The sequence below is a fragment of the Periplaneta americana genome, chromosome 1 (assembly GCF_040183065.1).
Source record: "Periplaneta americana isolate PAMFEO1 chromosome 1, P.americana_PAMFEO1_priV1, whole genome shotgun sequence".
NCBI classification, from domain to species: domain Eukaryota; kingdom Metazoa; phylum Arthropoda; class Insecta; order Blattodea; family Blattidae; genus Periplaneta; species Periplaneta americana.
The window spans coordinates 152,554,560-152,579,223 of NC_091117.1; the positions used below are offsets into that span (position 1 = coordinate 152,554,560).

A 24,664-nucleotide genomic window follows, 5' to 3' on the forward strand; every position below is an offset into this window, starting at 1 on the left:
GTCAACACAATCTCAGTGCAGGTAGAACGGACTCTGTACTAACTGTACTGTCTGTGTGCGGTTCTTTCAAGACACAAGTTCGATCGCGTCTGCAGTCAGTGGTGGCTCGTTTTAAGTGAAAAACAATATAATTCCCAGATCATTTCCCTTTAGTTACGAGTAAAAAGATATTTTTTATTAAGGAGAGAGGTAAAGCTTGTATTCTATTACACTTTCTTACGCATGACATTTTATGTTACAAATAAACACAGTGAAGGTTTTAGTAAAGAAATACTGTCCAGATCTGCTTTAGAACAGCTAAAGGTAAAAATGAGATATCAACAAGGTGAGACAGGTATCAAATATCATTAGCACGTTGTGCGTGCGAGTTACAGAATTGCACGACATATAATCGAATAGCTAAGAACATTTATGGATAAATTTGAAATGTGATAATATCAAGTAGAATATAGACAACTTCACTTTCTTTGACTATAAACTATCTTGAAGAGTGATAAGAAAATCTTCTTATCAAATATAAGACCCTACTTCAAGACCTACAGCAGAATCGAAATTTTTCTGAAATCTTTTTGGCTTACGCCGATAGAAAATCCTGAAAATTTATAGCTTGAATTAATAAATCTACAGAACAGCACGCCACTCAGATTGCAGCAAAATCAGGTATCGAACTGTTCATAATCTTGCCTAAGTCAGAATTTCCAAATATACTCTTTGCTTCTATATATACTGTAGGCCTATGTGCTTGAGGCAGAGTTTAATACAAGAAAAAAGTGTAAAAGCTCTCAAAGTAAAGAAAGAGCTCAGAAGTAAGCTTATTTCATCTGCCGTGACATGTAAAAAATACTTCCTTGAATTTGTGATTGCTTACGAATACAGATTATTACCTTTCTGAGAACAGAGGAATACGCTTTAATGTATAAAGACTTGTAAATTCTAGCGTTCCACGTTTCAAATAAGACACATAATAAGAAATATTAACAAATATTGTATAAGTGTTGCAGCTATAATTGTTGTATCTTGAAAAGGTTGTATTCAGTTTGTGTTTCCAGTACTAAACTAATTTACAAAGCTATAAAATAATATAATTTTGTTATGTGTTCAAGTATAGTCTGCCTAAAATTATTATAATTACTGTACCATGCGTCATTCTGAAATTCAAATCATGGAATAGATATCACGATCACCTGCATGAGCCGCCAGAGCACACCGTGGCTTTTGCAGCGAAACTACAAACAACTTGTAACTGCTTCGGCTGGCTCCGTCTGCCTTTCCCTCTTTCAAGGTTTTTTAGCACTTTGGGAGCACGAGTTACCATCCATGGTCACGGCCATGTGGACAAGATGGCGGTCATTCCGTACTATGATCACATTATGAGGTCCAGTACCCGCTCGTCTCTGCGTACGACCTCTTCTATCCACTGATTCCACTCACGCATCACTGTCATAGCAGCATGGCCTGTATGAGCCCAAATGTCACGGTATGACAAACCTGCTTCCCGGAGACCAACCATTCTGCCCCATTCGAATTCACCCACGTGCTGATATTGCGCCCTTCCCTGTCGACGAGGCATACCTGCATTAGCTTTCACGTTTCCATTTCGTTTGGAAGCTCTGCACTGACTGAGCAAGGCATAACACTGACCTTGCTGGTGACACAAGAGACGTCACTTTTGGGCCTATGCCATATCTCTGAAAACGTAATCAATTATTGATTGTACATTGTTCTACATGTTTCCCGAGTTTGGAGTCGTTTGGGCCATTCTTTCTGGGTGTTGCACTTTTCAAAAACAGAAGTGTTTTTCAGTGACAGAGAAAGTTACGAAAGCTATGGTACGTGCTTCTCAATATATATATATTATTTGACAGCCGTAAGGACAATTTCATATTATTTCATAAAAGCCTTCAGTTACCACGAGTAGATTTCAAATAATTGGAATTCTATTATTTTGGTGCACAGTAAATTGTGTACATCTTTTAAAAATAACAGGTACAAGAAAATAAAATAAAGCAGGTAGTATCATTTGCAACATGGTGAAAGAACGGAACGTGTAAAGCTTATGATGAGTAAGCATGAGTAACCTTCTTGATAGTCCTCTTTTTTTTAACCTTGTAACTGACAGAGACATCCATTTCAAAACCAGTTTCAATGACAGCTGGTGGTGCAAAATCAATGGTTGGTAGGAATAATGTTTGTCTTGTCATGTTTTCAAAATACGGGTATTCCCAAATTTCTATCTTATCACTGCATTATCCATCAGGAAGCTTTATTTGCCGACATATTAAAATTTAATCATATTATGACAGCAAACACCCAAATTATAAACTACATAATCAGATCTATCTCCACACGTCATCGCTTCTTTCAATAATGTTGATGTCGAATACGGGGATGTATTCATTTATGCTATGTAGAAATACTTGGACTTCTCCAGATAAACTGACACACAACTAAATAGATCACATCTTGATAGATAAACGATAGTAGACATTCGAACAGGGGCGGCTTTTGGGGTAGTGCCAGTGTGCCATGGCACCGCCAATGAAATAAAGAAAAAAATAATATCCTAAAAAGCAGTTGTAATAGTTTATTTATACACATTTTATTCGTATTTTATCTGAAAGAGCGCGCGCACAGATCGGGACGCACTCTTGCAGCGTTTTTCCGAATGTTGGAGCCACTTCTGTGTGGCACTGCCTACGACCATATAACACTGTACAAAAGACTACTGATTTTAGTTTATATACGTTTCTTACGGCAGACTTTGAGCCGAATTCAATTTGACTCAGTAGTTAATATTCCGCCCGCTAGAGCACAGTAATGCAGAAATTTCGCTAGATGGCAGGGTTGTTGGAGATGTTAGGAAGGGAACCATCAACCGCAGACTTGCACGAAAACACAAGTTAAAGTTCCGCGCCAAATATTAATGTAATGTTGCCAATTCAAAACTAAAGCACATAACTTGGATTTGAATGTGTAAAGTATTATCCGTTTAACTATATTGAATGCAGAGATAGTCATGGTTCTTTTTAGAAAGATAAATATTTATTTCATATTATGTAACACTGTTTGTTAATGTTGTGTAATATATTTTATTTTATTTTGCGCCAACTAAATATCGCTACACTGTTGCTATAGTATTGATGCTTCTGTTAACGATACATGAGATCTATGCAGGACATGAACATGTGTTATTGAGGCCGCTGCCTTGGATTCATCGGCCTGTTAAATAAAGTGCAAATGTGTTCGTTTATTATCTATATCACTGCTTATCTCGTGTTTTTTCCAGTAATTTTATTAATTATAAAATTTATTTGTATTTGACTAACAATACTGCGAAAGTTTTGCATTATCTGTATCTGTAAATTTCGTTATTAGTTTCGGAAATGTTATTGTAACTGTTACTAGATGCATTATTAACTGCACACCTGGTAAAATAGCTGGTTTAATTAATGTGTTTCATTTAACATAATGCAAACGTGAGCAGCGATTATCAGTTTCACTAGGGTAATTTGGCACCACCACCAGAATGCCTCACCGGCCGCCACTGCATTCGAACCTTCAGGGGGGGAGCAGACTGTAATTCTGACCATTAATTGGTAATTGGAGAATTAAGACAAAGACTATCAGCAGCCAAGCTAGTAGAGCAGCAAGTCAGTATTAGGAGATTCAATGTTCCGAAATTAAAGGACGACGAAACTAGGCAACATTAGCAGGTAGAAATTTCAAATAGGTTTGCCACTTTAGGAAGTTCCGACGAAGTTGAGGAAGAATTAGGTGTTAATAGCATATGGGAAAATATCCAAGATAATATCAAAATTACAGCCGAGCAGAACAAAGGTTATTATGAAACTAAGAAAGAGAAGATTGTGGTACGGCAGAAGAAAGAAGGAAACTGGCAAAATTGAAATTCTTACAGGATCCAGTTGAGGCGAATAAAGATATTTATTTCAATGAAAGACGGGAAGCAAGTCGTACACTTAGGAATAAAAAGAGAGATTACTTGAAGGAAGAACTCAATGAGGTAGAAACAAATAGTAAGAATAAAAACATTATAGATTTATATAAGGGCATAAAGGAATTTAAGAATGGATATCAGGCAGGGGTAAATGTTGTCAAGGATGAGAATGGTGACTTGTTTGCAGATTCTCATTCCATCCTGAACAGATGGAAAAACTATTTTGGGCAACTACTAAATGTACATAGGCCAAATAGAAATGATCGGGAAGAAATTCGTATACAAACTGCTAAGCCATTTATACCCGAACCCACACTTTCCGAAGTCGAAATTGCGATAGAAAATCTGAAAAATTACAAGTCTCCAGGTATCAATCAAATTCCAGCAGAATTAATACAAGGGGGGTGGAAGCGCATTATCTAGCGAAATTTATAAGCTTGTACTTACTATTTGAGAAAAGGAAACTGTACTAGAACAATGGATGAAGTCCACAATGTACCTATCTTTAAAAAGGGGGACAAGACTAACTATAGTAACTTTCGAGGAACATCACTTTTGTTGGCGTCATACAAAATTTTGTTCAATATTCTTTGAGAAGATTAACTCCATATGTAGATGTAATTATTGGAGGTCATCAGTGTGGTTTTAGGCGTAAAAGATCGACTATTAATCAGATTTTTTTTATTCGACAGATATTGTAGGAAAATGGGAGTATAAGGGTACAGTACATCAGTTATTCATAGATTTCAAAAAGGCATATGATTCGGTTAAGAGAGAAGTTTTATATAATACTCTTATTGAATTTAGTACTACTCCCAAGAAACAGTTCGATTAATTAAAATGTCTCTCTGTAAAATGTACAGCAGAGTCCATATAGGCCAGTTTCTGTCAGATGCTTTCCCAATTCACTGCGGACTAAAGCAAGGAGATGCACTATCACCTTTACTTTTTAACTTTGCTCTAGAATATGCCATTTGAAAAGTACAGGATAATAGAGAGAGTTTGCAATTGAACACGTTACATCAGCTCCTTGTTTATGCGGATAACGTGACTATGTTAGGAGAAGAATCCACAAACTATTAGAGAAAACACAGAAATTTTACTTGAAGCAAGTAAAGCAATAGGTTTGGAAGTAAATCCCGAAAAGACAAAGTATATGATTATGTCTCGTGGCCAGAATATTGTACGAAATGGAAAAATAAAAATTTGAAATTTATCCTTTGAAGAGGCGGAAAAATTCAAATATCTTGGAGCAACATAAATAAATATAAATGACACTCAGGAGGAAATTAAACGCAGAATAAATATGGGAAATGCCTGCTATTATTCGGCTGAGAAGCTTTTATCATCCAGTCTGCTCTCAAAAAAGCTGAAAGTTAGAATTTATAAAACAATTATATTACCGGTTCCTTCCTGAAATTTGACCAAAATTTTCATAAGTGGATATTAGTAGGTGTGTGGTAGTTTTCCTACATTATTTTCTGCTATTTACAGACTTTAAAAGAGCCTAGGCCTAAACCAAAATATTACCAAGCGAGGGGATCCTAAAACAATTATTCGAATGTACAAGGTTAAAATTTCAAGTGAAAAAATTTCAGATCCAATCCCAAATAATAAAGGAGTGAGACAATGTGGGCCATCACCAATATTGTTTAATTATACAGGTCGGGAGTGCAATAATCCTACAGACTGAAAGGGACGATAGGGTACACTTAAATTAATAGAAAACTTATATTACGTTTTCTGATTAAATGCCCGATTAATTAAAAAATTGAGTTGGAAGTTTCAGCAGTCTGACAACACTGCAGCTAACACACCTCTCTTTCTTCTCATAATACAGATGTAAGAGGTCAACGAACTCAGATCTGTCTGCCTTAGTGAAATACCTTCCATCTCCCTTTCTGGCTGCAATGTTGCAAGCTGGTAGCATTGGTCATTGGCTTTAAATTATTGGTTTTTAAATCAAATTTATACGAAAACCGTCCAAGCTATTGAATTACGCCAGAGGTATAAATGATTCTTTATTAGATTTTTTATCGATATGGACAAAAATCGCGATCATACTCGCAATAGTTACCGAATAAGAGGGTGTTAAACATTTGGGGAAAAAAAAATTCTGAGAAAACTACGGACTTTCCAGCAATATGGTATTACACTTTTTTTTTGTACATACACCATGAGCTATTTGCACTGAAAATCTACAAGGTTATTTTACTTCCACTCTGTATATTAACAAAATCATAAACGACTATAAGGAACTAATTCAACACGAATCAAAATCTCAAGCAGCAACAAAATAATAATAATAATAATAATAATAATAATAATAATTATTATTATTATTATTATTATTATTATTATTATTATTATTATTATTATTATTATTATACTGTATATACAGACGATTTGGTTATTTTCTGTGCACCAAAAACTGATCTACAAAGGGATCATTCAAATTAATAGTAGGCCTATCACCAAAAAATACAATATGAAAATTTATCTTGGAAAAATAAGTTTAGGGTTGCCAACTACTTTTGAAGAAAATACGAAAGAAATAAAATTAGAACAGTTTTCAAAATATCGGTACTTAAATTGTTGTTAGGTTTCGAATCTAGTTTCCATATGTTAGGATTCGGCTTATATACCTATGTATAAAATTTTATCGAATTCGGTTTACACATATTCAAATTATTTTGAAGGGACTCTCAGACACATGCAAGGACAACTTACTTCAATTTTTTAAACAAGCTTGTAAATAAAGCGGTTCGAAATTTCCCAACTATTCGTACAATTGGATGATAAATGTGAGCAATGGCACCGCTTTATACTTTCCGCATGTAGAATAACACAAAAAGCCATGAGTAGTACCTAGTAGAACATTTTTCCGTACTTCGTATGCCAGTTCAGGTTTTCTCCAAGTGTTATCCGTTGTTATCACTTTGTTTCTGTTGTGCAACCGTATGACTAATTTACAAGTGTGTATAAAAACAACGTTTCAAGTACTTACCAGCAATTACAGTTTTCAAGTGGGACCGTCAACTATTCATCCAGGTAAACTTACACTTCAATAAAATAGGAATACATACGGTAGCCTACATATAATTTAAACAACGTAGATTAAGGATTGAAAAGCTATGTATTACGAGTGATCAAAACAGGGGTTCACAAAACGTACTTATAAAAAGGATATACTTAAGTAGCACACTCATCATCATCTTGAACAATTTAGGTTCATTTGAGCTCGTTCCCATGCCTCAAGATGCTCTTGGATTAACTGTTCAGATCTTCCTCTATATCGATAACCCTTTAGGTTGATATTGAACTGCTCTATGTGATAAGCAGATTGATTCCATTCTCTGTAGTGATTCAGTTCATTCTTTTGATATACATACACATCAGCTGCTACAATTTGAACTTTTAATTTCTATCGAATATCTGCATTTCTCTTTCTGTTCATCCTGCTTAAACCTAAAAGTGGACGTAAAAATAAAATTTGGGTCCCTTGTTGTTTGGCTTTATATTTGAATTTCAAGATCCAGTTTTCCCTGCTATATTTAAGAGAGGTTCTTCATATGTAATCAAATTTTATTAGTATGAACATGTTTTTCGAAATTATGTTCAATAATACCCTTTACACTGTTGTACTTCTGAAAATTTTAGATCTATATTACTTTTTATATCGAAGATTGACCAAGGTAACTAAATTCTCACACTTCTTACCCCTCTTAAATTCTTCCCACACACCCCATAACTTATTTAGGGTTGCCAACCCTCCCGTATTTCCCAGGATCTCCTGTATTTAGCCCTAATTTTTAAGTCTCCCAACTCCCATATTTCCCTTCTCTTCGAGAGTTTTTCTCCATTATTTTTGCATAATGTAAAAATGTATTTGAAACATTTAATCTTTAAGTAATAATAACAATAAACAAATTCTAGAACAGATAGAATAAAATTTTCGATAATACAATTTCATTTGTTGAAAAGTAACGAGGATCTTACACACGAAGCTAATAAAACAAAACAAAATGCCATGCATTTAATGTAAGATAATACAAGAATATGGAAAACTCTTGGATAATTGCCTCTGATGTGACTAGATTATGGAGTTTAAAAAACTTTAATTTTTTACCCTTAGTTCTTTTAATGTAAATGATTACTTATATTTCATGTAGATCAAATACGCACAAATTCACAGTAAAGACTGGTTACGAACAAAATTTGCCTAATAGTTTAGAAGAAATCGCAGGACAAAAACGGGTAAACGAAAGGATGTAAGAACAGCCAGACATACTAAAACCATTTTTTACGTTATCATGAATGACCGAAATCGACCTGCAATACTTTCTCTTTATATTTCATAATATTAGAAATGAAAAACAATAGACGAGGTGAAAAGAAAGCAAAAAAAATTGAAGAATGAAAAAAAAAATTAAAGAAAAGGGAAATGTATTTTCATTTCGCCACTCTCATTAATACATATTTAAATTATGTAATATTTAGTACTATTTGATTGAGAGAAAATATGAATTAACATTCCTATCTTAATATTTGGATGGTGAATCCCTGGCACAGTGAGAAAAATTTGAAATAATTTCCTGATATTGTGCTAAAGCTCTTTCTCTGAAAATACAGTTTTTCTTTAACTATTACAACATAAAAGTACTATACTCGTACCACTCTAAGTCATACATAGTGCCATTGCATTTTCACTCTAAACATGCCCTCACTTCACGTAACTACCTAACAAACAAATGATTTTCGTATTATTGACATATTTGTACTTCGAATGAAAAGGTAATACTTATAAATAAATAGGTAACAGGCAAGATTATATTCATCATATTAATACTGTGAGTTTATTTCAACTCAAAAAAAAACTATTCACTCTCTACAATTTAACTTCACTCCCGTCAACAATGGGATTTGCTCTCCGCACAGCAACACAGCGTTCGTTATTGCACTCCACAAACGACAATGACAATTTACTTGGACTATTACGAACAACAATGAACTGTTAATCTTAACTAATATTTACAAATCAGAACTGTCAGTTCTCAGTTCACAGTTCTTCTAGCTCAGTCACTCGAGTTCACAGTATCTCGTACCACACACCTTCAGAGACAGTCCACTGTACTCGAACTCAGGTCCCTCCAACTGCGGTCCACTGCACTCGAACTCAGGCCATCGGATGCTGACACAGTTGCGGACGCACACTCGAGTCGAACTCCGGTACACAAGACTGGCTTGCTTGCTCTGGCTTACTCACTGAATGGCTGAATAAATTGAAAACTGCCCAAGTTCGCTCGCGTTTCTTCTTTTATAGCAAAATCATAGTTACGAGAAATTTCTACGGGTGTCCTCTTGAATTATCTGGATATCTCCACTTCGGACGGACTTCTCTGGAAGATTCGGGAGGGTCCGTTCCCCCCTTCACTCCGCAAGTAGCAGCTGCGCGCGCAGCCTCCCCTCGCGCGTTGACGTAATACACCCCCTCTGCCCTTCAGCATGCAGATGCTCCCCGTACCAGCGTTTCGTCTGCCGAGCGCCCTGTCGGACGCGCGTTCGAACCCCGTTGTAGCTGTCACAATATTTCAGTATACCTTTTGTGTTTGCAGATCAAGTACAGAAGAAATATCGAAGATGATGTTTCACAAGGCTACCTGTTCGTTCGCAGTTATTTTAATTGCTTGTTTTGCCTGCAAAATCTCAGCTCAAGGTACAACTAAGTTTATTATTATTATTATTATTATTATTATTATTATTATTATTATTAGTATCAGCATCAATATCATTATTATTAACATTGTCACCATAATACTAACATAATTCAATTTAAATCCTGTCCAAATTCAACCTCGCAAATTTCAAGTGCAATAATTAACAACAGATCCCTATTAGAAACAACAACCAAATTTCTTGGCTTAAAAATCGATAATGTGTTAAATTGGAAAAATAATATTAAAGAAATTACCTCAAAACTAAATTCAGCACGTTTTGCTATTAGATCTATGCAAAAGATAGTAAATATCAATGCCTTAAAAACAATATACTTTGCATAGTTCCCCTCGGTAATGAGTTTTGGAATAATATTCTGGGGAAATTCCACAGTTAGTAACAGTATATTCCTGCTACAAAAAAGAGTAATTAGAATAATAGTAGGTGTCAAATCTAGGGAATCGTGTAGGACTATTTTTAAAAAACTACAAATAATATGCCCATGGCTTGTCAGTATATTTTTTCATTAATAATCTTCCTCGTATATAATCGTGAAAACTTTGTAACTAATTCAACCGTTCATAGCATAAATATACGTCAAAAAAATGACTTTCATACTCCATCGGCAAGTCTATCGTGCTATCAAAAAAGAGTGTGTTATATGGCAGTAAAAATGTTTAATAGCCTCCCTATCGATATATAAAATGAAACTAAAAACATAAGATTATTTAGGGCCAAATTAAAGTACCGGTACCTAATTTCTAACGCCTGCTATTCTGTAGGTGAATTCATGATATTCAACAATGCTTCATAAAATTCATACTAAAACTTTGTGTTGTACTACTAGACTATATTGTAAGCCTCGTCTGTATATATTTCATCTAGACTGTGACCATAAATTAAGACTATATAATAGTATTAAGTTTTTTGACTTGTTCCATATTCCAAGCTGTGAAGCAATGTACGAATACCATGGAATGTTAATAAATACAATACAATACAATACACCACCATCACCATTATATTATTATTATTATTATTATTATTATTATTATTATTATTATTATTATTATTATTATTCAAGACGAACAGCAGAGATAAATTATACCTTTAAGATTCTGTCAAAATTCACAGTGACCTCCTCAGTTTGAGGGTTGTTTTTAGACGAACTGATCTTTGAATGCCTGCTATTTGTTGTCCTTGTAATTGACTATGTATTTTTGGAGTTATTTTAACCTTTCATAGTATTTTGCTGTCAGTCTTGACATTTTTATTCATGTAATTAGATTTTCAAACCGTATTTTAGGCTCTTTCGTGAACATGTTTCTGTCTTAATGTATACAGTCTTAATGTGTCGAAGGTAAACAAAGAGGAAGAAGACGAGCCTACTACAGAAAAAAACAGATATTCCACTTATATTATCGGGTTCTGAAATGGGTACTATCATTAACTTACGGAATTAAATTCAAAATTAGCAGTAATTTATTGGTTTAATAATTTCAGTCTTAAACGCTTAAAAAAATACCTCTTCACGAAACTAATCTCCACTTAGATTTTGAATTCAAGTAGTGACAGTTACAAAGGAAGCATATTCTCTTCAACTTGTAGTTAGCCGAGCTATTTAGTTCACTAGACCTAAGAGACGCAAAAGAAGACGTAAGAATTCAAATCTCAACCGGTCTTATTTTATTTTATTTTGTTCAAGGCATCAGAATAGAATTTAATTCAAAATTAGTACATACAGTATACACACACACATAATGTTGTTGTTTAGTCAACTGTCCGAAGACAGGTTTGAACCTCACAAGTAACACCAACAAGGCATCACTCATGGGGCAACTAGCTCAGGAGATAATGGGGTAGGGTGGCCAGTTCCTTTCCCCCTCCAATGCATTCATCGCCGATTAGCTACATATTACACTAATCAGACTTCAGATGCCTACAAACAATTATTGTTCTTCCTCTAACACATATCGTCAAGTGAAATGTATTGCCTGATAAAGGCTGTGTGAGGTATCTTGTCTCACTGTGAAAAGAGAGAGAAAGGAGATATGTCTTACTTCGTCTGTATTGTTATGGCGATGGGGGGAGTGGAGCGATGCCGTCCATCCATTCAGTGGCGGAAGGGACTAGTTGATACATTCTGTAGCGCAAAATAAAATTACAAAATATCTCTCTTCGCGCTGTGTAGTTCCGTCACTGAGCTTGTCTTTCAAGAAACTGAGTTCCAGTAGCCTGTACAATAACAAGGTTTTGAAAGGAATCCTGAAAATTTACAACCCTCCTATAATCTCCACGCTCATTTGAAGGGACTTGGTTTTATTGCTACTGAGACAAGATAAACCTTACCAGGTATAATAATAGATATACATATCAGCCAGAACCTCAATCAGAGGTAAAAAAAACACACACACAGAGATATATATATATATATATATATATATATATATATATATATATATATATATATATATATATATATATCACACTAGGTGAAGTCTTCTGCGAATATTAAATCGATGTTTATATCATAAGATGAAAGAACAGTTTGGCTTCAGGAAGGGAAAAGGTACGAGAGATGCGATTGGACTGCTACAAATAATCGGCAAAAGATACCTAGAGAAGTATGAAGAAGCATATATAGTATTTGTGGACCTAGAAAAGGCGTTTGACAGAGTGAATTGGCATAAACTGATAGGGATCCTAATTGGCGTGGGTTGACAAGAGAGGAGACTGTTCACTAATCTTTATATGAAACGAGTCAAATTCAGGATAGGAGAAGAAATGTCAGCAGGAAGTGAAATAGAGAGAGAAGTACGTCAAGGATATCCTTTATAACCTACTCTGTGCACATCTACTTGGAGGATATAGTGAACTATTTTCAGAATATGGGAGGGTGATTGTAGAAGGAAGAAGAATAGCATCGTACTACCAATCTACCACTATTCCAGCCTACTGTTGACCAATTGAAAGAACAAACATTTACACTGTTGAAAAACACGTTCTGTAGCTTGTACTAGCGTCATTTGTTTACCTAGGAAGGAGTTACTAGTAGCTGCATTATGTATTACGTTATAGATTATTCACTTAGCCATGCGATATTTATATTTAATTATGAATCACTCTGTATTATTTAGTTGACTCTATTGTTTCAATTTGCAAAAAAAAAAAAAATTGTATTCAAATGGCGAATACAGACAAGGGAGATTTGAGGAATTCTTGTGCATACGAATTAATTAAAGTACCAATAATGGGTTTTATTATACTCATTTATGTGAACATATTTCTCATTTTGTTTTCTATTTTGTCGATTGCTGACTGGTGGATGTCTTTTAAACAATAAGGATTTTAATTCCCCTACTCCACATCTTGTTCCTTAAGGGTTCAGCAATAAGTTGGCGAATTTATAACTTGTAACATGATGCTTGTGACGTGGAAAACCGAGAGATAACAGAGCATCATTTCCATTGCAATACTGATAACTTAAACTGAGAAAATTTCCTGCAATTTCGAAACTCGTCTTCTGCCATGTCATCATTGCGCAGTTCCCCAGAGCCGAAGTTCCAGATCATGGTCTAAGTTAGCCTACTGATTAATCATCTATTGCTGATAAGATTTACATTTTTCAATCTTGGGTAAAACTCAAAATTTTTTTGACATTATGTTTGAAGATAATTTGTGTGTAGTTCTCGTCATTCATTCTTCAATATTTTGATGCTAAATTTATTACTTTTATCATGTAACCAGTGTGTTTTAACCCATGGGCGAACCCAGCAGCTGCCAGAGGCACGGGTTACAAGGGGGCCTCAAAATGATGATGACAATAATAGTAATAATAATCGAAAATCGTCTGTAGCTGCATTAAGATTGGCAACAGGCCATGACTGTTTGGCCAAACACCTGCTTAGAATTGGAGTATATCAGTCCCCTAACTGTCCATTGTGCAACTCAAACCAAGAAATGGATTCGGAACACCTCAAAATCTGTGCTTCAGTGGCTGACCATGATCATATCTTTGAAAAATATTGGAGTGTAAGAGGTCAAATGACTTTATTGTCAAATGCCTGGCATTAGAAAACAACAACAACATAATAATAATAATAATAATAATAATAATAATAATAATAATAATAATAATAATAATAATAATAATAATAAATATAGTGTCAAATCAAGTACCTGTGTTATCATTATCATTAATAATGAGTCATTTTGAAAGTTGCTATGCTAAGCGAAAGAAACCCGAGGAACAAAAAGAAAGTAAATAAGGAAATTTCTAACTATTTCAGTTTCACTGCTAACAAAAAGGATAATATTGAAAGTTATATAGTAATATACTGGCCCCTCATTTTCGAGTTGGAAATTGCTATTACAATTTTTCCGACATTATTTATGACTAATGTATCTGCAGAACGTTTATTTTCAAAGTTAAAATTAATAAAAGATTATTTTATTAAGAAAATAGCATGGCACAGGCATTTAAGTTTGTATTTAAGTATGTATTTAAGTTTGATGATTATTGAACATTAAATTTTGGTAGGGATTGATTTTGAAGACACAATTTCCGAAAAGTTCCTCTCTAGAGTCTAGTATTTAAGGAAATAGTGCTAATAAAAATGTGACTGAGTGAAATTCGTGCCTGTGTTTAACATTAAAGAGATCAATTTTTTATTATTATTATTATTATTATTATTATTATTTTTTTTTTTTTTTTTTACTCAAGAGACCAAATTATTACTTTTGCTGGGGCTGATATCATTCTTGGTTCAACCCTGCATGTAAAATTCTTAAAATTATGTCAGATTATCATTATCACCACCACCACATTTCTTTCACAGACACAGTTTTCTTTTAATGCTACAAAACTGCATCTGAGGTATTAATTATTGTACTTTATGTAAAGCTGACATAATTATGTTCACAGATCCAGCCCATGAGACTCCAGTCTCTGTTCCAGCAGGCACAGAAGAGCCAAGAGCGGGCCTAGTAGACTTATTACCTTTCTTTTCGTATTACTATAATACATTCATTGGCCAGTTACTTGCCAAATTGCTTTCACAATTTAACTTTATGTGGATGCAAGGCATTCTGCATAATAGCGATGAGAGCAAATTTAGTGAAGAGAACTGTCAAATGAAGGAGAACGCTGGTGACTGCATATACATGGGAAAATATATTTCCAATATTAATGGTAACACGACTTGCAACATCTACACAATTGGTGACTGCAATATTACCAAGACGTAAGTAGCTTTTTTCATATACATCAACAATCAGTAAAATTATTTTCTTTTGTCTTCACCAAGCAATATTATTATCCTTCGGTTTAAAGAAATCATTGTAAAAATTAATTTTGTTACCAATACTCTATAATATACAGGGTGTATCTAAATTGGTGTCAAATATTTCGGGGACATGTTCCTAACACCAAAACATTACAGAAAGTTCATATGAACATTGGTCTCAAAATAATTTATTTCAGAGTTACAAGACAAAATTTAATGTTACAAAAATTGCTCGGAGTGGCTTCCTCCTGCTTCGATGTGTCCCCCTAAACCTGCGTTACATGCTCTGGCGTGCTGTGTTGAAAATTCCTGGAGTGTTTCGTATTTCGTGAAATCCAGTTTGGATACGCTCTCAGAATATCAACATTAAGTACAGGAGTCGCATAAACCAGGGACTTTAAATGTCCCCAGACGAAGAAATCCATTAGATTCAAATCAGGTGATCGAGCAGGCCATGCAATGAATCCCCTTCGACCAATACATCTTTGGGGAAATCGATCATTAAAAAATTACGAACTATCAGACTGAAATAAGCTGGAGCAGCATCGTGTTAAAACACATTCGTTGGATGACGTCCAGAAGCACATCTTCAATTAAATGATGCAAATCATTTCGTTCTGTTCACTCACAGAATACATTTTCTTCTGATTTCTTCGCTCTACAAAATATAAACAAACAAAAAACCATCAAACAATCAGCGGTCAATGAAGGGACAAATCCTTTAATAACCCTCTAACAAATGGTTTTCAGACCCATGTTCTTATTAACTTTTTTAATTGTTTTGATGTTAGGAACACGTCCCCGAAATATTTGTCACCACTTTAGATACACCCTGTATTTATAATATGCCAAAAATCAAGATGGATAGGCCAGAAATGTATTGCTGAAGAGATCAAAAAAGGAAGAAGGGAAGAAATTGCTCAGTTCTTAATAACTGTAGATTATAACGATTATTATTATTATTATTATTACCATCATCATCATCAATTCACGGGCTAAGCTGTTAAGACTTTTTCCGGTCTCACAGTTTTCAGTCAGAGTTGTGTCCATTAGTTTCTTGGCATGCCAATACTTCTCTTACCCATTGGTTTATGATCTAATATTATATGTGGCATTCAGTCATTCTTTCAACATGTTGCTTCCATTTCTCCCTATATAACTTTATTTTGTCTGTTAATTTACAAATATTTAATTAACTCCTAATATCTTCATTTCGTTTTTTGTCCAAAAGGCTATATCCCACAATACTTCTTAAAAATTTCATTTCAGCTACTTCTATCAATTTTTCTTCTTTTTTTTGGGGGGGGGGGGGGTCATATTCCAAAATTCACAGCCATATAATAGTATAGGAACAGCCATCATCTCGTAAAACTTCAATTTAGAGTCTCTTCTAGTGCTTTCAATGACCTCTTTATAATACCACATATAGGCTATAACTGAATTTTTTAAATTTTATTAAAGATGTCTTCATTTTTAAAATAAGAAATATTACAGCCAAGCTAGTTAAAACAACCGACTTGTTCAATGGTCTTTCCTTGTACAATAATTTTAGCTCTTAGAGTTTTTGTTCCTTAAAAAGCTAAAACTTTGGTTTTATCTGCTGATATATTCAGACTATATTGTTTAATTATATTACCTAAATTAAATAGTGCCTTCTGTAAATTAGCTTCTGAACTAGATACAATGACCTAATCATCTGCAAAGAGTAATGTCTAAAAGTCTGTTTTTAATTTTAAAATGTGAGTTTAATTTTATCTGCCAGTTACTTACAGCATCGTCAATGTATACATTAAAAAGTGAAGGTGAAAGGGGCACTCTAGTTTTATTCCTTTATTTATAATTGCCACTGCATTCTTCTCATTTTTCGTTTCATTATCACTATTTAATTTTCTACATATAAACTTCTTATTGCAGCTATTAAATATTGGGGTACTCCTTTTTGTTTCATAATGCTCCATAATTTTTTTCCATTAATATTGACGAATGCTTTTTCAAAATCTACAAACGTCATTAAAGTTAGTACATTGTACTCTTTATATTTTTCAATTATCTGATTAATAGTAAATATACTGTCTGAACAGAACCTGTTTTTCCTAAATCCATTTTGAGCTTCTGAAATTATATTTTCCATTATTTAACTCGTGTTTTCAAGATAGCTGCGCACATTTTATAGCAAGTACAGTATTTAGAATGCTTATTCCGTTATAGTTTTTACAATTTTGACGATCATCTTTCTTATAAATAGGACATATTTTTGCTATTCTCTTTTCCTCGGGAATGTGGCCGAACTTGCAACATATATTTAGTACATCTAAAAGTCGATGCTTTAATGAAATTGAAGCATATTTTAATTAGCTTGTTATTAATATTATCTAAACCAGGAGTTTTCATATTTTTTAAATTATTTATGGTAGATGTTAATTCTTCAAAAGAGATTAGATTTACATTTTCATCTATTAATGTTAAGATTGTTCCCTCTTCTTTTATTTCCGTCCATAGATCTTGAAAGTAAGTTATCCATTACCTTCTGATATTAAATTTAATTTCAAGTTATTTTTATCTTCTTTATTAAAATGTTCGATTAACATTCGATTGCATTGTTAAGAAATCATCTCAGATACGACAATACACTATAATTTCTTTTTCTCTTTCTTGCATTCGTTTTATATTCATAACAAATTATCCATGTAATATGTATTATTCAAAATTCTGTTTTTGTAAATGGTATACTCGTTACTTTGTCCTCTAGGCAATCCTTGTTTACAGGAAGTGTTTGTTGTTGTTGTTGATGATGATGATGATGATGATGATGATGATGATGATGATGATGATGATATTTTATATGTCTTGTCTTGTTGGCCAGGTAGGCCTATATATTTTTCCCAGTACTTTCTTTTGATTTTACGTACTTCTATGCTGATGGAATTAGCACTTTTTTATATGCAATTAAATTTTGATCCATTTTCTAATTCAAGTATATTAAATATGCGTCTTTCTTTTCTTTAATAAGTTTAGCTGTATGTTCATTCCAAATCTATAATAGTTTTCTTTCATAATTTTTATTTATTGTTCCTAGTGATTCTATGGCAGTCTATATTATCGTGTCTTTTATTTATTTTCATTCTTAATTAATATTTTTACTTACAGGCTTATGAATTAAATATAAATTTAAACGATACTGGTAATAATTTCTAACAGATTCCTCTTGCAAATAGATGTACCTGTACTTTAAAGTTTCAAATTAATATTACTTGTACTTATTGTAGCTCTGCTTCTTTTCCACCTAGCTATTGCTATTTTTGTGATAAGGAGATACTAATAAGAACCAACATCACAACCTCTATATATCCTTGTATCGAAGACAAAATAGAACCATTTTTCATTTACAATAATAAAATCAATTAGACTTCTTTGGTCTCTTGCACACCAAGTATACTTATGTAGGTCTCTGTGGGGAAAGAATGTACAGGTAGACCTTGTTATAAGCGGTTTCTTATATACGCGATTCATATTTGAATCCCAGTGGTCCCATCCATTTCTATGTGGAAGCAATAATACGCAATTCATGTTATTCAGTGTACTTTGAGACTTTGTGAATCAACTGTAAGAACTATTCGTGACAATTCGGAATCAATTCCAGAAACTGCTCATTCATCAACCAAGTTAAGTTTAACTAGATGTGATTCGAGTGACACCTTACCATTAAGTCTTTCTGGCAGCAGTTTAAAATTCGGATGCAATTAGAGACGTGTCAAATGTTATCACTTCTAAATGTGGCCTATACTGTATCAGTTCCAGAAGATGAAGTAGACAGTGACATCATCAGTGCAACGAGAGAGTTAGCAAACATGGCACAAGACTAAAATTTGATATGGAGAATGTGTGTGAGGTTCTGAACTTTCATTCCGAGGACTTGAGCAATTAGGATCTGATAGCTATCAGTGGGGACAATAGCAAGAAAGAAACAGAAGTCGAGGAAACTCAGCCTGCAAGAAAGTTTACAACAAAAAATATGACTGGAACTTTCTGAACGATCCACGTTGCAATGACAATTTTTGAAGACCGTGATCCTGAACGGTGATAAGTGCTAAAGTGAAGAGAGAGGTTAACCATGTTTTGAAATGATACAAAAAGCTGTATAGCCAGAGGGCGAAGAAAACTACAAGTCGACAATTAAACTTTTTTTTTTCACAAAACGATTTGACACTTCAAACTAATGTCACGCTTCCGCAAGAACACTTCAACCACAATTCAACCACAACACTGATATGGCACATCAGAAATCTATCAGAGAGAGTGGGCTGACTCCAACATCAGCAAAATATACTGATGTAGATGAGCCAGAAGCTATTTGAAATGTGAAGTAGGACTTTCAAAAATAAATGTTTGTGTATTATTTTCAGTTTCAGCTTTAAAATATATCATCAGTGTGTTATTTTGAATTTCTGCATTAATATTACATTTCAGAAAGGTAATATTGGTTGTTTCTAATATAAATATTCTATATCCCTACTGTTTAAGCTAAATTTATGAATATGTGAGAACATGATCCTATATTGTACATAGCAAATTATTCCCGTTTTACACGAATTCGGTTTATATGGCAATTTTGCAGAACATATCTATCGCATATACCGAGATCTACCTGTATTTATTATTTTCAAATTGTTGAAACTAGCAAAATCAATTAAGAGTCTTCTGTTATTGTTTATTATTCTTTCATTTTGTTATGAGTTTTCCAATAAGCAAGGTACAATATAATAAAGTTTAAAAAGACCGTCTGTGCTTATCTGATTATATAAAGTATTTACTAGTTTCTTACATGAATGTTTTCGGCACTTGTGTGTGCCATCTTCAGATGTATGAAAGATACTACATGTTAATCCTGCCAAATGGATCATGTGATATCGCTATGATCATTATGTATGCACAAAAAACATATAATATATACCCATTATCAGTTAAAATAGTAACATAAAAACGAATAAAACACTTATACACAGTTAATTAAAATCAGTTAATTAAAAACAGTTATTTAAAAACAATGTTCACTTGCTACTAGAATGTCCATCATTGTCTGATATACATTGTGATTAAGTTGACGCTTGTTGTTGTGACTATTTCAAATGGAATAAACCAGTTTTTAAGTATCAACACGTTGCCTGGTGCCACTATGATATTAAAATGTACAAAGTAAGCCATGAAATTCGTTTCTTAATGGGTAAAGTTCACTAGTTGTCCGATGTTAATCACATAAACACATAATGATGCACTTAGAGAGGTATAACATGGCATGCGAAACACTTGCTTAATATAAATTACAGCGATTGGTTATTATAATGCCTGATGTTGTTTCCTTTACATGCCAAATTCTAGATATTACATTTCCTTAAGAATGCTGGGTTGTCACTGTAAGTTACTTGCTTATTATTTATATCTGACCATCCGTATACAACATATTCTAATAGCTCAACTTTTATGTTCGTAGTATGCAAGGCTAGGCTGAAAATCGGACAGTGACAACCCAGCATTCTTAAGGAAATGTAATATCTAAAATTTGGCAGGTAAAGGAAACAACATCAGGCATTATAATAACCAATCGCTGTAATTTATATCAAGCAAGTGTTTCACACCCCATGTTATACCTCTCTAAGTGCATCATTATGTGTGTATGTGATTAACATCGGACAACTAATTAGTGAACTTTACCCATTAAGAAACGAATTTCATGGCTTACTTTGTACATTTTAATATCATAGTGGCACCAGGCAACGTGTTGATACTTAAAAACTGGTTTATTCCATTTGAAATAGTCACAACAACAAGCATCAACTTAACCACAATGTATATCAGACAATGATGGACATTCTAGTAGCAAGTGAACATTGTTTTTAAATAACTGTTTTTAATTAACTGATTTTAATTAACTGTGTATAAGTGTTTTATTCGTTTTTATGTTACTACTTTAACTGATAATGGGTATATATTATATGTTTTTTGTGCATACATAATGATCATAGCGATATCACATGTATCCATTTGGCAGGTTTAACATGTAGTATCTTTCATACATCTGAAGATGGCACACACAAGTACCGAAAACGTTCATGTAAAAAACTAGTAAATACTTTATATAATCAGATAAGCACAGATGGTCTATTTAAACTTTATTATATTATTCTTTCACTATTTTTGCCCATTACACTGACTGGTTCATTACCAACTTTGTCATTTAAATCTCCAGCTATTATTAGATAATCATTAGGATTTGTTTCTGGAGATTTTCATAAATTCTATGAATTCTTCCATTTTACCTTCTGGATTATAGACGCCTATTATTGTAATGTAATTTCGTACTATTCTTCTACTGTTTTTTATTAATATGGTACAGCTATTCCAGCTTCTGCTCTTTCCTCTTGTAGTACACCATTATACATGGTATATAATTAATTATGTAACTCAGTTGATCCCTTTAACTTCTTTTCAATTTCTGAAACTATAGCAACATCAACTTTCATTTTTTCCACTTCATTCTCTAGCTCACTTTCTTCATTTAAACTACCTCTGGCATTCCAAACACCAATATTTATTATTTCATTTCTACCTAACTTCTTGCTCCTATTCTTAGTCAATGTTTTAACAGTCCTGCTATGTCCTCTGGGTACATTACTGGCATTCTGCAGAGTAATATGAGATTGCCATCTTAAGGTTAATCATCATAAGCTCCAATTGTATCAATCCCAAGTGTAGGGTTACTTCTTTTACTCTCATAAGGGACTGTTAAGGACTTTATCCTTGTTACTCTGGAGATGGACCTCCTCATTTTCCCAGAAGAAAGGGCGCATTTAATGTCCATTGAGGCCTTCACATGTAACCCTGTGCAAGGGATCCTACGTTCAGGTATCACACACCATGTTGATGTGACCTGGAGCTAGTGTAGAAAGTGATGCTATCCCCTTTGGTGAGACTACCTCAAGAGAGTTCTCATCCAGATGACGAGAATGAAGGCTTCTGAAAAGTACTCTTGAATTACTAGTGGCATGATAGTGATACAAGAGTCAGCTTTCTACATATACTATTTGATCCCCTTTGCTAATTCAATGCCAGCTTACTTATTTACTGTTTACTTAGTTTGTGTATTTATATATTTATTTACTTATTTATTTATATACTTATTTTGTTGCATAAGAGATTGTACATTATTAATTTATCATGATAACGATGTTGACACACTGCTTTTGAATATATGTTCTATTGAACTTCTCATTTGTTTCTGATTCAGGTATGACAGTATGCAATGCATTCACAAGTGCAAGCTACCATCACCATCAGGTAAAATAATTTATTAATATCACATAAGCAAATATCGGTAAGTTTTAAATTCTATAAAAGGAAATTTAACTATACTTTTGTGTAGCATCCAAACACTTTAAAAATTACCACGTCTCTGGAAAATACATTAAATAAAGAATAAACATTCACAAAATTTCACTTATTTTCTCCCAACCACATACCTACGAATAGTCCATTTCTTTCAGCTTTATTTTATTTTCGTTCTTCGTTGTTCTATAATACACTTCTAACATTTATATAATCACTGCTTGACTTTACAACTTCTTTACTGTGTTAGGAAATTACCTGGCTGAAGTTTCACTAGGCTTTGGACAATGAAGGATAATACTCTGAAACTAGCCAGCCAGGTAATTTCCTAAAAGCTAACACAGTAAAGAAGTTGTAAAGTCAATCAGTGATCATTTTTGTTCTTCAAATCTGACATATCTGCTTTCTACGACTGTTTTGAGCTTTCTAGTCTTAATTATGCTTAATTCTTAATTACATTTATTTAACACTTATATATCATATTAAATAACTATAAAGCTATTTAAATAAATAACTACTTCGCGGAGTTAATGTTAAACTATATTGTATTTTACCTTAATGCCTAGTTTCGATATGGTGTACATCATCTTCTGAATTCCAGTTCACAAGTGTAAGCTACCACAACCATCACGTAAAATAATAAAGTGAATATGTAGCCAGTGTATCGTAACAGGTGCAGATAGTTAGTTGTTAAATGAAGGATCATAATTTCCATGAGTGCAAGATCAGAAAGGATAGAAAGTGACATAAATAATACAGTAGAACCCCTGTTATCCATGGTAATGAAAGGGGTGGACTGAGTGGTTAATTGAAAAAATCGGATAATCCGTATCATAAAAGATTTTCGTAAATTTAGTGAATAATGCTTACACTTTCGTAGTTTCCTCTATGGTCTTGTATTGAACACGCTAGGTAATGGATCAGAAATTCACTGATATAAGTCTAGTTGTTAACAACGGGATTTTAGGGAGCAAGAAAATTTCTTGTAATGGCTATCTGACGAAAGACAGGAATATTGGAGATCTCGTATTGTAGATTTAGATACTTTATATATGCCATCCTTGATTTTTATTAAATTGCACATGGTTGTGACTCCAATCTCGTATTTTGAAATGAGCCACAGTTTCTCGTTTCCCAAAACCACAAAGTTATTTGCGCTTTTTATAGCCTACTTTGCACAACATGATTTCTTTTGATACTCGTGTAAGCGTAAAGTCTTGTAATAGCCCTCTCTAGAAAAACAGGCTAAGTTGCTAATATAATGAACAGTAGCATACTCCATACATTTCTGTAGGAAAAAAGCTAGAGAAAGACAGTCAGATAATTCACCAATCGGTTAATAGGATAACGGATAATTGGGGTTCTACTGTATTTATTTTATAGCTAAGAGCCTAAATTAATCTTCCTTTATGAGGTTCAAAATTATAATATTAGGTACCTAACATATTTCTTAACAACCACTAGTGAACACAGGGGCATTTAGCATCTTCAAATACACAGGTGAGCTGCTGGAAACTCCAGAGCAAAATATGAAAATTACAAAAAATATTTAAATGTTAGTGCAATTTCTGTAGACAATAAAAAAACTACAGAGATGCTAGCACCCAGAATGATAGCTGATACGTATCTAGTGGAAACTTAATTTACCAGTAGGCTATGCATAATATTTTTCTACAGCTTCTACAAACACAAAATGGAAATTTATAGTGGAAACTGTAATAATTTTCAAATCATAAACGAAATTAGAAAGTTTGAAGTTGTATGTTTTGTATCGATGTTCTCTAAATTTGTGTGAATATTTTTATTGTTGCAGATTCCGGTGATGAAATGACAACTCCAGCCTCCTAAACTATTTCTAAACCATAAGACTGAATGATTATATACTGAAAATGTTCACCTATATTGTTTCCTAATATAATTCCGCAATTTGTTTTTAATACTTTGTTGAGGAAAATAAATAGTTTTATCAAACTGTATGCCTATGTGTAATTCTATTTATTCATTACTGGTACCTGCCAAATACAACAGACTTATTAAAATGTTGACATAGTCACTTATAAAACAGTGAATAGTGTTGCCATCATATACATTTCAAAATAAAAGTGGCGTGAAAAGAAAGAAGAAACAAAATTAATATATTTAAAGACACAAGTATTGTTTTATCTGACACTTTCGCATTAAACATGAAATAATAAGAAAAATTATCAAATAAAATACATTCCATACAAATGAAATTATTTTGTTATATATGTGAAGGGAGGAACAAATAACAAAAGAATGGAAAGTATCTGAATTCAATTACAAGCTTACAAATACCAGCTGTTTAAAA

General features: G+C 33.3%; 1 protein-coding gene across 1 annotated transcript; it reads left to right on the forward strand.

The window, feature by feature from the left end:
* The first annotated feature begins 6,849 nt into the window (after positions 1-6,849).
* Positions 6,850-24,311, forward strand: LOC138702126 (uncharacterized). The gene is made up of 5 exons (XM_069829725.1): positions 6,850-7,006; positions 9,571-9,671; positions 14,595-14,913; positions 22,238-22,287; positions 24,149-24,311. The coding sequence occupies exons 2-5, from the start codon at positions 9,596-9,598 to the stop codon at positions 24,181-24,183; spliced, it is 480 nt and encodes a 159-aa protein (XP_069685826.1). The 5' UTR covers positions 6,850-7,006; positions 9,571-9,595; the 3' UTR covers positions 24,184-24,311.
* Positions 24,312-24,664: the final 353 nt, after the last annotated feature.